The 16,445-nt window shown below is 45.1% G+C and overlaps 1 protein-coding gene across 10 annotated transcripts in view; it reads right to left on the bottom strand.

The window, feature by feature from the left end:
• The window catches only part of Pxk (PX domain containing serine/threonine kinase like), a 61,273-nt gene that overhangs the window by 39,657 nt on the left and 5,171 nt on the right, over positions 1 to 16,445 (bottom strand). For all 10 annotated transcript variants that reach the window (XM_051172950.1, XM_051172959.1, XM_051172976.1 and 7 more), the window contains exon 2: positions 1,507 to 1,557. In XM_051172950.1, the coding sequence (XP_051028907.1) occupies positions 1,507 to 1,557 (51 nt within the window). The remainder of the gene's footprint in view (positions 1 to 1,506; positions 1,558 to 16,445) is intronic.

Raw genomic sequence — 16,445 nt, 5'->3', positions numbered from 1 at the left:
GTATGTTTGCAGTCTGACTTCAGGCTTTATCACTGGTTCTCAAATGCATGCAGATAAAGTACCTGCGTACGGCTAGAACATTACCTAAAGAGAGTTTCTTTCAACAGGGCTCAGGTGGGGTCCAAGAGCCCATTTTTTAAAGTACCCAGGTTTATAATGCAGTAGAGCCAGAAAAACTTGTATCAGGGCTTGTCTAGTCTGGTAGGACAATTCTTGTCAAATACACATAAACCTGTGTGTTTATATGTGATAACAAGGAAGCCAAAGGTAGGGCATTGCTTAACTCCAAGAAAATGCGAATTGCGATGCAGCTCTGCCAACGTCTAAAATGTGTGACCTCGGACCAGTTACTTCCCTCTAAAGTGTAAAGTGGGAGTGATGCGCCTATGGAGGAACGGTTTAAGGGTGGATTAAATTAATGTGTTTAAATCAGTGCTGAACTTCACAACTGCTCAACAGAAAACAGATATGATAAATATACAAACAAAAGCAGTCTAAAATTTCAGGCAAAGGAAAGACCACATTTGGAGCACTGTGGTCAGAGACTGCCTAGGGTGGAGCCAAGGTCTGAGCTGGGCCATAAAGCACAGCCAAGACTATCAGAAGGTGGTACAACTGTGAGCAGCGATGACACACATCCGCACAGAAGTCACGCCAACCAAGATGGGAAAGGCCTTTCTTCTCTAAGGACAGCAGTGAGAAAAGTAGAGCAAGGTCCCTCCCTTGGGGACAGCAGCCAGCACCAGCTGTCCAAGAGTCAACTTGTCCATAAAAAGTACAGGCCTGACTGTTTTTACCTGGTGGACTCAATTTTACGTTTCTGGACTGAGTTGGAGAACAGCTTTTTCTAGATACTCCTCATGGTAACCATATACACATTAACCAAACCACCAGGAACTTTAAAAAAGCTTTTTATATTAGTCTCAAAGCTAAAGACTTTATGGGGCTAAAAAAATGGTTCAGGGAGGCTGAAGAGATGGCTCAGAGGTTAAGAGCACTGGCTGTTCTTCCAAAGGTCCTGAGTTCAATTCTCAGCAACCACATGATGGGTCACAATCATACGTAACAAGATCTGGTGTCTTCTTCTGGCATGCAGGTTTACATGCAGGCAGAGTACTATGTACATAATAAACAAACAAACAAATAAATAAACCTTTAAGAAAAAAGAAAATGAAAAGAAATGGTTCGGGGGTTACTGCTCTTGAGGGAGCCCAGTTTGATTCCCAACACTATGTCACATGGCTCACAATTGCCTGTCACTCCTGCCCCAGGGAATCCAACTTCCTCTTCTGGCTTCTGTGGGCATGAGGATTCTTGTGCACAAATCCACACCGAGAGGCACACGTACACACACAATTAAAAAATAAAAATAAGACATCTAAAGGCTTACACCTAAAAGAAATATGATTTGCAGTATATGAGTGTTCTGACTTTTCCATATTTTTTGACGCCCAGAGACAGCTTTGACAAGTTTAAACATTTTTTTTAATAGACTGAAACGCTTACCTGCCAGCTGTTTTCCACAGAAATTCCTCTTTGCACCCGGATGATATATTCCTAAAAAGAATGAAAGAAAGAGCCTCAGCTGTAAAATAAAAATATAAGTTGATGGAGGGTGTGGCCGGGTAGCCATAAACTCAGTACATAAAGAAGATTCTGTATGCAATCCTCAGGACAGGAGCAACAGGGAGATGCAGGCCATGGTAGCCAGTGTCTGGACTCCCAGCAGCGGGCAGAGTAAGGCAAGAAAATGACAAGTTTGAAGGCAGCTTGTATTAGACAATGAGATTCTGTTTCAATAAAAGAATTGTATGTGAGCCCAGTGGTGACGCACACCTTTAATCCCAGCACTCAGGAGGCAGAGGCAGATGGATCTCTGTTAGTTATAGGCTAGCCTGATCTGCAGAGTGAGTTCAGGACTACACAGAGCAACTCTGGCAGGGGGAGGGGGGCAAACGGAATGGGGATGGGAACACACACCCAGGTATTCAAGGAAACTGTCTAATTTTTTTTCCAAGACAGGGTCTCTTTGTGTAGCCTTGGCTGTCCAGGACTTGCTTTGTAGACCAGGCTGGACTTGAACTCACAGTGATCCACCTGCCTCTGCCTCCCAAGTACTGGGATTAAAGGAGTGTGCCACCACTGTCAGGCAAGTGTCCAGTTTTCTAATTAAAATTTAAATTTGGCCAGCATTTTGTTACACCCTCTAATCACAGCATTTGGAAGGCAGAGGCAGAAAGACCATGAGTTCAAGGCAAGTCTCATCTACACAGTGAGCTCCAGGACAGCAAGTCTCATCTACACAGTGAGCTCCAGGACAGCAAGTCTCATCTACATAGTGAGCTCCAGGACAGCAAGTCTCATCTACACAGTGAGCTCCAGGACAGCAAGTCTCATCTTACACCAGTGAGCTCTAGGACAGCAAGTCTCATCTACACAGTGAGCTCCAGGACAGCAAGTCTCATCTACACAGTGAGCTCTAGGACAGCAAGTCTCATCTACACAGTGAGCTCTAGGACAGCAAGTCTCATCTACACAGTGAGCTCCAGGACAGCAAGTCTCATCTACACAGTGAGCTCCAGGACAGCAAGTCTCATCTACACAGTGAGCTCCAGGACAGCAAGTCTCATCTACACAGTGAGCTCCAGGACAGCACGTCTCATCTCATCTCACAGTGAGCTCCAGGACAGCAAGTCTCATCTACACAGTGAGCTCCAGGACAGCAAGTCTCATCTACACAGTGAGCTCCAGGACAGCAAGTCTCATCTACACAGTGAGCTCCAGGACAGCAAGTCTCATCTACACAGTGAGCTCCAGGACAGCAAGTCTCATCTACACAGTGAGCTCCAGGACAGCAAGTCTCACTTACACAGTGAGCTCCAGGACAGCAAGTCTCATCTACACAGTGAGCTCCAGGACAGTCAGGTGTATGGGAGATAGCAGCTTTCTTTTTTTGTTTTTGTGTTGTTATTGTTGTTCAGGACAGAGTTCCTATGTGTAGCTCTGGCTGTCCTGAAACTCATGCTGTAGACCAGTTTAGCCTCAAACTCAGAGAGATCTACCGGCCTCTGCCTCCCAAGTGCTGGAATTAAAAGCATACACCAGCATGCACCTGTCTGTGTGTGTATACTGTATATACCCCATAAGCTGTGTAGTTACAGTTACAGAATAGAATGAAAAACTAGAAAGGTAATTTTGTTCAGAATATTTTTACTCTGCTTCAATGGATCAAAGATACTCCCTAATTAAAAGGCATTTGTTTACTTGTTTTTTTCCAAAGTGATATGCTTCAGTCAAATTTCCATTGTTGTAAACTAAAGGAAATGTCATCATTGGAGACGTAAGATGACCTTCTTCCTGAGCTGCAGGCTGCAATGGCACCCCAAATTCTCCAGTGACTGGTGCCCACCCTTCTCACCCTCGCTGATGTGGAGCAGACCCTATGTGTAGACAAGAGGGTATGTGAATCACCAAGGCCCCAAAAGTGGACAGGAGCACTAAAAAATCTAGGCTGTCACTAACCTAGCCATGTGTAAGTACTTCCCCAGAGACGTCCCTCCCTCCTGCGCCTTCCGACACCACGTGCTTAATCTTGGCATGCAAGGGAGGGTGAAGCACACAGGCAATGTGGCAAGTCAGTGTGGTCTGGTGCTGACGTTTTCAAACTGGACATGTCCTAGGACCACATGTTCTGTGGCACAAATGACAAAGATACAGGAGAATTGAGGGGACCTAGGCTAGCCCTCCACCCTGCCCTACTACTCATTCGGTCTCCGGGACAGCCGCTCTAAGCAACGGGCTCATACTCCCCGGGACAGTGAGCGGTCCAAGATGGCACAGCTTTAGTGGAACTGACTGGGAAGCAGAACCTTCATCTTGATCACTGCCAGATGTGGTTGGTAGGTCTCACTGACCTGCAGACGCTGCGAGACGGGAGGCTGCTTCTACACCACTAAAATACTGAGCTGGTGAGACAGCTCAGCAGGTAAGGGTACTTGCTACCAAGGCTGATGACTTGAATACCTGGAACCCACATGGTAGAAACAGAGAACCAATTCCTGTGGGTGGTCCTCTACCCTCCACACACATAACAGGATGTGAATACTTAGACACACACACACACACACACACACACACAAATAAATAAACAATATGGAGGTCCACTTCGGTGTACAGAATTTACTAGATTACTCATGATGCACACTACTACTCTGGTGTGAGGGTGTAAGGGTGAGGGGCAGCTATTTGCAAGACTGTCTATTCATGCTTTCAGCACAGATCATTTCCCAAGCAAGCAGCTCTGTAGGTGGATGCTGCATCTCACCATACAGGGGCTGGCACTCATTACTTGGCTTTGATGAGATTCTAGGAAAACTTTATTTTGAATCTGTCTGGCATCAAATTTCTTTAGTGAAGCTATAAATACAAACCACCCTGACTTAAAAGCTGAGACTTCAGGGAACCTTCAAACCACCCTCACACCATAAGCCCTCTCTCTTCATTTCAGCACAGCCATGACACTTAAAGTATAGATACACAGAGAGCTGTTTGGAGATCTTTCACAGGCACATAGACACAGAAGTAGAAGGGCTTATTCCCCCTGTATCCTAGAATCACCTACAAAACTTAAGAGAAAAGAAAAGATTTCCAAGTTTGCTTGGGTCCTACCTCCCAGAGTTACTGATTGGTTGTGTCTAGGCCAGGTACGGGCATTGACAGGTACTAAGAGCTCCCTAGGAGATTCTAATGTATAGGCAGGGTAATGCCTACTAGTCCACCGCTTCTTAAAGAAATTGGAAGCAAGCCAGGTGGTTCACATCTGTAATCCCAGCAAGAGGCTGCTACATCTAGTCCAGCCTGGGCTACGTAGTAAGGCCCATCTATAGAGTGGTAGCTTGTAATCCCAGCACTCAAGAGGTAGAAACAGGCGGATCTCTGTGAGTTCAAGGCCAGCCTGGTCTACAGAGAGTTCCAGGACAGTCAGGGCCGTTACACAGAGAAAATTTGTCTCAAAAATAAAGGAAGGAAGGAAGGAAGGAAAGAAGGAAAGATAAAAGCGGTGGAGGACAGAAATCCTGAGGCAGGTGTGACAGTACGTGGCTGTGAGCCTAGCACTTGGGAAGCTAAGGAAGGAGGGTCAGGAGTTCAAGTACAGCTTCGGCTATATAGTGAGTAGACTGGTGGGTACATGGGACCATAGTACGTACGTACGTACGTACATACATACATACATACATACATACATACATACATACATACATACACACACACACATACACACATACATGAAAGAAGGGAATAAGTCAGAAACAGCTTTGATTCACAGGAATAAAAACCACTGAGTGTAAGGAAGGGTACTAGTGAACCAAACCTCAAAGATCTTTGCCCTCGTTCCTTCCTCTCTCCGCAAGGGTTCAGCTCTTTCATATCCTTGGGCACAGCACGTACTTAAGCTGAGTCTCTTGGGATTCTAAGCGTGGCGAGCCATTGCCCTCATGTTATAGTAAGGGGAACTGGGTTTGTGAGGGCCAGCTACTTTATCTGGCATAGGAGGCAGCCTGCTTGTCTCCAGTGCTGTGCCAATTCTCTAAGTTCGCTCCCAAGCTCGCTCACTTTTCTACTAGCCCTTCTCCTTCATTGGAAGAACCCAGAAGAATGCTGCAAACAAAAGACCACGCTGAACAAACAATACCTCTCTGCTCCGAAGCTCTGCATGGCTCCTGTGGGCCACAGGTTAGCTCTCCGCCAACCTCTACACTCTTGTAACCCTGAGCAAGCTGACCTCACCCTTTCCTCCTACTCAATCCTTCCCTACCAGGCGGCGGCTATCCTAAGTATTCCTGCCTTATGCCTCTCAGCTCGCTGTTCCAAATATTTAAATTCTGGAGTGCTGAGCTTTTTAAATGTTAACTGCTATTTTCGTCCCATATCAATGTTTGGGGAAATAGCTCTCTCCAAGTGGATTACAGTCTTGAACAGCTAAAATCACACATTTCTTATGTTCTAAATCCCACCCCACAATGTGAGGTCAGTAGCAGAGTCAAAAGCAAATAATTGTGGAAGGGCATTTGTCACCTGATCACTCCCTTGAGAATGAGGAAGCCTATGCCGACTATAAACAGGTAAAATCAATGTACTCTTTACCAAAAAAAAAAAAAAAAAGCTCCACAAGATCTCTAAGTCTCAGATTGATTAGCTCTCTAAAAAATTAATGTTCAAGTTAGGTCTGGTGACACCCGCTGGGGAGGCTAACACAGACAATAAAGTTCACAGGCTGTCGGGCACCTACAGTCTTGAGGGTACAGCAGGAGGACTGTAAGCTTCAAGCCAGCCTGGCCACACAGTCAGGTCTTAGCTCAAAGAAAAGAAGTATTTTTAAGGTGCAAATGTAGAAAGTCCCAGGCAGCAGCATCCTGCCGAGTCTTCTGAGGAAATCTCAGAATAGAATGATTTGTTCAGCTCACTGGCCACCTGCCTGGCTACTCACCATCTCTAGTATTTCATTTAGAAGTAATGATTCCTCTTTTCTCTGATAAACACTCATCAACTGTCACTACAGCATCTGCAGTGTTTCAGTGCTAGAACCTACTTTTATTCTATGTCAACTGCTGTGCAAGACAATAGGCAAAAAATAAATAAAAATATAAATAAATAAATAAATAAATAAATAAATAAAAATAAAAAATAAAAATTCCACCAAACAAAGGAAAACCTTAAGGATTTTTAAAGTCATCTAAAGAACCACAATTACCTTAATATAAATTCTGGCAGGTGAGTGAAGCCAAGTGCATCTCCTTTGCAACCACTGAACTCTATTTAAATCCTCTAATTAGATCAGAGAACCTTTAGCTTTATTCTTCCCTAAACAAAATTCCCCAGTTTGCTTTATGCAAAACCAAAAAGTGTACTTTGACCCTACTCGCAGAACAGGTAAGGACAGCATCACTGCTAACTGGGACCACTGCAATGAGAGCACCACGATGTCAGGCATGATCTCAGAGCTCTCCTCTCTGGGAAGGTCTCCCCCAGCAGAAGAGCTGCTCTGCACAGAGACTTCAAAGACAGATGCTGCTCCAGCTAGAGACTTTCTGCAAGGAAGCACTCTGACCACCTCTGGCCTCAGGCACCGCTACAGAGCGGACATGGCGTATTTGTTTCTCAAACAGGGTCTCTGGCTGTGCAGTCAAGGCCGCCCTAGATTGCATGACTCTCTTGCCTCAGCCTGCCAAGAACTGGGACCACAGACACATCACCTGGATGCATGTTAAACAGTCAACCCTTAGAGCATTTTATAGCATCATGGCCCTTAAATTCTACAAGGAAAAGTATATAAACTGCTAAAATGGGAACCCAGTAACTAAGCCTGATGTCAAAGCAAAGCATAAACAACTTTCACTTATTTGTTCAGTAATTTCCGAATGCCTCAAAACTGTAGAAATGCATGCACTGAACATCAAGAACTACCCATCACATACTAGGAGGCCTGTTGGCAGCACTGACTTTTCTGTGGCTCTGGACCTTAGGAGGCTGACTCTCTCAGCCCAAACCAGGCCGGCCTCCACCTCCCACATGCTGGAATGAAAGGTGTGGGCCATCACTGCCCAGCCACGTACTGGCACTTTTTTGTTTTGTTCTGTTTTCGTTTTGTTTTTCAAGACAGACTTTCTCTGTGTAGCCTTGGCTGTCCTGGACTCATTTTGTGGATCAGCCTGGCCTCAAACTCACAGACATCCACCTGCCTCTGCCTCCCTAGCGCTGGCATTAAAGGCCTGCACTTGAAACAGGGATTAAACCCTGTCTCAAAAAACAAAAAATTAAAAAATTAAAAAAAAAAAACAAAGATCAAGCTCATCCTCAACTACATAGAGAATTCGACACTAGCTCTCGAGTTGCATATGAAGTCTATTTCATAACCAATCATGCATGTCACCATGATGTTATCACCATTTTGCCATATGCCTCCTCTAAAGTAACAAGCTGCTATGCTCTGTCTAGGATCCCTCAGCTTATTCCATCTCCCAACAAAAGGCCAAGGCTCAGAGAGAATAAATACCTTAAACATAGCCACTCAGGGGCTGGAGAGATAGCTCAGAGGTTAAGAGCACTGACTGCTCCTCCAAAGGTCCTGAGTTCAATTCCCAGCAACCACACGGTGGCTCACAACCATCTATAATATGATTTGATGCCCTCTTCTGGCTTGCAGGTGTACATGCAGGCAGAGCACTGTATACATAATAGTAAATAAATAAATCTTAAACAAACAAAAAATAATAGCCACTCAGCTGCTCCTCCTCTTCTTCCTCTTCGTCGTCTTCTTTGCTTTTTGTTTGGGTTTTCAAGACAGGGTTTTTCTGTGTAACCTTGGCTGTCCTGGACTCACTTTGTAGGCCAGGTTGGTCTCAAACTCACAGAGATCCACCTGCCTCTGCCTCCCTAGTGACGTGATTAAAGGTGTTCTCCACTGTGCCCGGCTGCCATTCAGCTCTTAAGTGGAGAAACACAATGCCCTCTTCTGGGTGTGTGGGTACACACACACACACACACACACACACTTACTCACCCACACGTACACACACACACACACACACACTTACTCACACAAAAATATTTTACAAAAATAAACAGAAAAGCAATTTTTATATGAACATTCATGAAGCAGTTATCAACCTTATGGGTACTGCGAAATTTAAAGGACACAGCTCTCCTTGCTCTCCTCCACTCTATCACCCTAGGCGGCTATGTTCACATTGTGTAGTCTCCTGTCAGTGAAGTCAGGTCAGCTGGGTAGACAGAGCCAGTCTATCAGGTCAGGAGGATGTGGCCTGCATACAGCTGCCTGGTGACAGAATGCTCAGAATATTGACTACAACCTGCTGGTTTTCATACCTCAAAATGTTTCAGTGTTCCTCCTACCACATGGACACAAACTGCTGGAGTGAGTATCATCTGGGCACCAGAGAAGCTATGTACAAATAAAAACATTGTTTTCCCTCCATAATGTTAAGCAAACCCTTTTACCAACAGGTTCTGGAAAAGCAGGATGTATTTATTATTATGTATACAATATACACCTGCAGGCCAGAAGAGGGCACCGATCTCACTACAGATGGTTGTGAGCCACCATCTGGTTGCTGGGAAATGAACTCAGGACCTCTGGAAGAGCAGCCAGTGCTCTTAACCTCTGAGCCACCTCTCCAGCCCCTTAATATTGTTTTTTTTTTTTTTTTTTTTTTTATTAGATACAGAGAAAGAGAAAGATAGAGAATGGTTGGTGGGTGTGTGCACAGACATAATACATGCCATGCCATGATACACATGTACACGTGGAGGGGAGGTCAGAGGACAACTTTAGAAGTCAGTTCTTGCCAGGTGTGGTGGTGCACGCCTTTTAATCCCAGCACACAGGAGGCAGAGGCAGGTGGATCACTGTGAGTTTGAGGCCAGCCTGTTCTACAAAGCAAGTCTAGGACAGCCAAGGCAACACAGAGAAACCCTGTCTCAAAAAAACAAAAACAAACAAACAAAAAAAAAGTCAGTTCTTGCCTTCTGTCAAGGAACTGAGAGATGAAGCTCAGGTCATCGGGCTTGCACAGGTAGTGTTTTTACACAGCTGGCCATCTCAGCAGCCTCTTCTCACCGCTGTTAGTGCAGCTACTGGAAAATGCAACAGTATGTATGCCACTTACTCTACAACTCTACTGGCTACGCTGCCCTCGGCATCTAGCACGTGTGATGGAATTATCTCTATGCCCATGCGGCTACAGAAAGAACTGAAAAGCTGGTCACTTGCATCATTGTCTGGTTCTGTGGCTCACAAGGGACTTCCAAATTCTTGGTGTCTGGGTCAGTGCAGCTATCAGACAGCTCATTCTGCAGGTCTGATAACAAACCATTCAAAGTTCACAGGTGCCGTGGAAGCCATTCTGTTACTCCTTGCTCTACAGTCTAGAACAACTACCCTACCTGTACACTACTTTCTTCAAGTGAAAATAGGCATTAGTAAAATGCAACTTCGATGGTTATGAGGACCAAAAGAAAAAAAAACCTACAAAAACATTTATAAAGTAAAATATATACTTAGCGTATCTTCACAATGGCTTTACTCAAACGCTCATGGCAGCTCTATTCATGATATACCCAACTGGAAGCAATGAATGCTGATGTGAGGATAATAAACTGTAGTATATGCACACAGCAGAATTCTACTCAGCAGTGGAAAGAACCTTGGGCATGTACCTGTCTTCCCAGAAACTTGAGAGGAGAAGACAAAATGATCATTTGAGCCCAAAAATTCAAGGTCAGCCTAGCAATGTGATGGTACCATCTTTCTGAGGTGAGGGGGAGGCCAACACTAAGTCCTATACCCTAGAGGCTTTTACTTATAGAGAGTGTTCTAGAAAAGACGAATGGCAGTGACAAGAGTATGAGCTGCTGAGGACCAGAGGAGGATACTGACTGCAATGGGATGCTAAGAAATGTTTGCTGTAGAAAGTGTTACAGTTGCTGGGTGTGGAGCACACACCTTTAATTCCAGAAACCCTGTCTTGAGAAACTGAAAGGAAGGAAGGAAGGAAGGAAGGAAGGAAGGAAGGAAGGAAGGAAGGAAGGAAGAAAGAAAGAACAGACAGAAGAAACTGTTACCATAGATGTGTCTTTTTGTAAATTTACCAAACTATATACTTTAAAAAAGAAAGAAAGAAAGAACAGACAGAAGAAACTGTTACCATAGATGTGTCTTTCTGTAAATTTACCAAACTATATACTTTAAAATGACTAACTTTATTGCATGTAAGTGATATTTCAACAAATTCAACAGGATGTGAGGAGAAAAGGAAAGAGAAGAAACAATGGTTAACAGGAAGTATTTCATGGTTCGGCAGGAACAACATCAGCTGTACGGCAGTCACCACACTTCCTGCGGTGTTGCTCAAAAGGTCTAGAGCTGACGACCAACTGCCCCTCTGACCTTGAACTATTTCTCTAGTCATGTCTCTGATGCGCTATTCCCGTCATCGGGGCGCGTTCGCCCTCGGCATGCTCCCCTTCTTTTCCTTCCTTCTCCCATTTTGTCAAGGACCGGAGATGCATCCTAAGTTCACGGATCCATGACTTCTCTATGCCCATCCCTTACCCACCTCACGGCGCCCTGTATCCCAGCAGCAAACATCAGTCTCATGTGCTACACATGTGCTCAAGTCTCCTCAGGGCTGCTCAGCTCTCAAGCCTGCATTCAAGAGATCACACAATTGGTTGAGTCTGCTGATTTTCCATGTTTACCCTGACACAATGAATAAATGGAGATGAATGCACAAAGGCAGAAACCAATTTTATCTTGCTTACTCCTGTACTTCACATACCAAGTACCCAAAACATAGAGCAGGGCTACAGCAAGTTATTGTAAAATATTATTTAGATGTATGACAACTGATCACCTATCTGATTCAAATCCTTAGCACACATGTGGGAAGCCAAACATGCCTGTGGCGCTCAGACCCCAGGAGCTAACTGGACAGCCAGCCCAGCCAACTCAGTGAGCTTTCAGTTCAGTGAGAGACTGTCTTAATAAGATTGACAGTGAAAGAGGAGGACACAGTGCTGTGCTCTGACCTGGGCACAGTATTACATAGCAATGTTTTCCAATGTTCATTAAGACCCAGGTAATTCTAAATGGAGGCTCCTTAAGACTCAGAAAGTAAACAATTCAGAAATCTCAAGAAGCCTCTGCAATTTACCAGATGCACAAGGCCCCTCCCTCTCCAAGTATTGAATAGTAAGGCCTATAGAAGACTCAGATCAGTCTCCAATCAGCCTAGCTGTCTCTAAGAGACGCTAACCGGCAGAACAATCAGGAAGACACATTCAGTGACCTGTCAAGCTAAAGAGAGCTCCAGGGTCGCATCTTTCCTGAGCCATTACCCACACTGGGCTGGGTGGGCTTTTGGTGACAGGCTGCCTCTGAGTTGTCCCTGCTCTTGTTAGTAACCCTAATAAACTGAGTGGCTCACCACTCAGACCTTGGTGGTACTGTACTTAGGTTTGTCATTAGTTCCTTATCGGGGAGGGGCGGGGGGTGAGTGGACATTTGTGCTGCATCGCCCCAGAAAAGTGTCACATAACACATGGGTATACCCATTTACCTGCGTGTACCACACACGTTAACACACACACACACACACACACACACACACACACACACACACACACACGGAGAGGCAAGTGGGAGGGAGGGAGAGAAAGCAGCAGAGAAGTTGTGCATGGTGGCTCATGCCTGTAGTTCCAGCACCCAGGAAACCAACCAAGATAGGAGGCTGATAGATATAAATTTGCACAGAATGCAATCTGCAAGGAACACAGAGGTATGTCTTAGGCAGCAGAACAATAGAAGGGAGGATTATCACATCTCAAGGAGGAAAGGCTGCAGAGGTATTCTGTGGTCACCTGGAATGTCCCTAGGCTTTCTCACAACCTAGCAAAGGCTGTCAGCATCAGTTAAGTAGCGATGTGGGAGTCAGGGGCTGTTAGAACCCACTCTCCTAACCATCTTGATGACTCCACCCCAGATGGGCATGAGACACTTACAATGTGGTCATCTGCAGGACCACACAGATGTGATGCATATGGCAGGAGACTGTCCATCGCCTGTGCTCCGTGGGCCAGTGGGCTGCTCTCCACTGGCCAGGTACTTGAGGCTGGCGTACACAGACCTGCTTCCAGCTTTATTTCCCTTTGCTTCGGCAAAAGAGGAAAGAGCTGAAGTGTGCAGGGCTAAAGTGCATTGAGTCCCTGGGGAGAATGGCAGACCTAGCAGGAAGGCTCTGAATAAACAACCGCTTTCCCTTTTCACCTCCAAAAGTGGCTCTTAGACACTTAGATGCAACATTCTCCCATATCCATACCCATCAATACTCATCATGGCTGAGGAGAGGAGGGATCAGCGGTGGCTCAACTAAACTCATGAGGAAAAATGACCTGTTGCTCTAAACCATGCCAAAGAAATGTGGGGAAGCTCATTTAAATGTTAGAAGCAAAGATGCTGTGACAAACAAGTGGAACCATGGGAAAGGCTCCTACCTACTGCTTTCTGGTCTAGGACCCTTTTCCCTACACCTGGGCCAGTAATAAGTCATCTGTGTACACATACCAAAATGTGCTATGTAAGAGGCAAACTAGTTTGTTTTCTTTCTTACAGTATATAATCCATCTAGTAGTTTATTTGTTTGTTTTTCGAGACAGAGTTTCTATGTGAGACCTTGGCTGTCCTTGACTCATTTTAGAGACCAGGCTGGCCTCAAACTCACAGAGATCTGCCTGCTGCTCTAGTATTTTAAGTTCAGTTTTCATAGAATAATATATACATAGCACTATAGGACATTATTTTTAGATATACAAAAATGAGTTAACTCTTCAAGCTTACAGTTTTTTTCTTTTCAGTGTGTGTGTGTGCGCGCGTGCACACACACACGCATGCACACACCTGCTAGTCTAAACATGTATAGAAACTAGAGGCTGGAATCAGGTGTTTTCTTTCTTTTTTGTTTGTTTCTTTGTTTGTTTTTTCGAGACAGGGTTTCTCTGTGTAGCCTTGGCTTTGTGGACTCACTTTGTAGACCAGGCTGGCCTTGAACTCACAGAGATCTGCCTACCTCTGCCTCCCAAGTGCAGAGATTAAAGAAGTGCACTACCACACCCAGCTCAGGTGTCTTTCTCAATCACTCCTCTGGCATATTTTTTAGGCTGGGGACTCTCAATGAACCAAGAGCCTATGTTTTAGTTAGGCTGTCTAGCCAGCAAGCTCCTGGGATCCTCCTGTCTCCACACTTCTCAGCTCTGGGATTACAAGCACACTTTGTCACACCCAGTGTGTACAAGGATGCTAAAGAGTCCAAACAGATTCTCATGTTGGTTGTGCAAGCACTTTGTTTACGGATTCACCTCTCCAGACACAGTTTTTAGTGTATTTTCTAACAGTGATTTTTATCCTAAGAGCCATAGCGTTTTGAAAGGCTCCCACGCAGGACAGCTCTGAGAAGTTCACAGACACAAGCTATCCTGCCTATGCATCTACAAAGGAGCTGGATCGCAAGAGTGGAGAGCTTGTGAGCGAGTCTGTGTGCTCTGAGCGTAATACCCTGGAATGTTACAAAACTTTGCAGGATGTAGAGCGGGTGGCTGGCTGCTTTGGAAGGTAATGAAAACCTTCTAAAGTGTGCTGATATGCTCATAGCTCTGTAAGTATACTAAGAACCACTCAAGCGTCCACTTCCACCGGGTAAACTACATGGTTTGTGAATTATTATATAAAGCTACTGCAAAAAAACAAGTGTAGGAAAGGCTTTCTGGGCAGATTCTTGCCACTATGCAGTACAATCACCAAGCTGACATATAATCACATAAACAAAAGTTTGTGTCTCTTAGCCACCAAGAAATGACTACTCGGCTATTTGAAGGCAACACTAAAGTTCCTTTTTGCTTTCAACGGCGCTCTCTTTAGGAAGTATGGCAAAATACTGGTATGCAACTATACGCAGAGATGGCCAGTCTTCCCCCCAAGTTTGGTAATTGTAGCATCAGCCGGAGACTAAATGGTCAATTTGCAGAAAGTCCTCCTTCAAAACCCCAAGGTTTACCCAAGAGAAAGCATTTGTGCCCTTAGTCAAAGTCTCAACCTGAAAACAAAGGGCAATGACCTTGTCTCTGAAGAAACAACACACTTTAATCTCCCCACTATGCGTCTGGTGTTTACAACTAACCAGAACAACACCCAGTTCAAGAGCACAGCCGCCCACGGGAGGAGTTTACCACTCCCTTCCCAACCCTTAGCACTTAAAGGTTCCAAGAAGCAGCCAGCGTGGTGGCTCACGCTGGTGATTACAGCACTTGGAAGGCAGAGGAGGAGGGTTACCACAAGCTGAGGACAGCATGGTCTCTACTGTAAATTCCAGACTAACCAGGGCTACAGAGTCAAGCTCTGTTTTAAAAAGTATGTGCGTGACTGTGTTTAGGGGTATCTGGCATGGTGACGCTTGCCTTTAATCCAGGTAAGGGTGCCTGCCATCAGGCCTACTGGCCCAAATCTGATCTCTCCGGAATTCACACGGTGGAAGGAGAGAGCCAATTCCTGCAAATTGTCTTCTGACCTTCATATATGTGTTGAGGGACCCATATAGCCTCCACTCTCCTCACATCTAAATAAATGAATAAATGAAATTTTTAAAATTTTAACTAAATTTTAAAAAAAAAGGAAGACCCAAGGAGACTCAGGGATTAAAAAGTCCATAAAGTATCTGTCACATGCTGGGCGTGGTAGCACACGCCTTCAATCCCAGCACTTGGGAGGCAGAGGCAGGTGGATTGATGTGAGTTCAAGGCCACTCTGGTCTACAAAGCAAGTCCAGGACAGTCAAGGCAACCCTGTCTTGGAAAAAAGAAAAGAAAAGTATCTGTCACACAAGCATAAGGACTTGAGTTCAATCCCTAGCACCCACATGAAAAACTCAGGTACAACATCTACTTTTAATGGCAATACTCAGGAGGCACTGATAGGAGGGTCACTAAGGCTTGCTGGCCAGTCTAGCTGAGTCTGAGAGTTCAATGGGAAACTGTCTCAAAAAATGAGGCAGGCTGGGGCTGAACAGATGGCTCAGCAGTTATGAGCACTGTTCTTGCAGAGTACGGGTTTGATTCCCAGCATCCGTCGCATGGCTTACAACCATTTGTAACTCTAGTTCCAAGGGACTCAACGCGCTCTTTTGGCCTCCATGGGCACCAGGCACATACATGATAAACATACATACATATATGCATATAGTACATAAAATAAATTAATTAAAAAATAGTTTTTAGCCAGGTGTGGTTGCATACACCTGTAATCCCAACACTCGGGAGGCAGAGACAGGCGGATCTCTGTGAGTTTGAGGCCAGCCTGGTCCACAAAGTGAGTCCAGGACAACCAAGGCTACACAGAGAAACCCTGTCTCAAAAGCAACAACAACAACAACAAAATAATAACTTTTAAAAGGTGGTTGAACCCAGAATGGTAGCAAACAACTTTAATCCAGCACCCAGGACACAGAGTCAGGTAGATCTCTGTGAGTTCCACACCACCCAGGGCAACACAGTAAGGCCCTGTCTCAAAAATAATTACTTAATAAAATAAAGAGGTAGAGAACAATTAAGACAACACCCAACTTTACCACACAGAGAGACAGACACACAGACACAGACAGACATACATACATACAGATACGCATACACACACTGACACACACACAGTTGACGCCCAGGTTCCCTTTTCTCAGAATGCCAAAAACTGCAACCTAAGGAGCTTCGTTTCCTAACGCCTGCCTCGCAGGGAGAGCCCAGCACCTGCCCCGCGCGTTCCAAGTGCACACGGCCCAACTCTCCACTGACTGTCTTTATTCTGAACAACCTCAAGATCATAATGG

Source organism: Acomys russatus, chromosome 3 (assembly GCF_903995435.1).
Source record: "Acomys russatus chromosome 3, mAcoRus1.1, whole genome shotgun sequence".
In the NCBI taxonomy this organism is placed as follows: domain Eukaryota; kingdom Metazoa; phylum Chordata; class Mammalia; order Rodentia; family Muridae; genus Acomys; species Acomys russatus.
The sequence above is the reverse complement of the archived record's forward strand: the minus strand, read 5'-3'. Positions and strand labels throughout refer to the sequence as shown.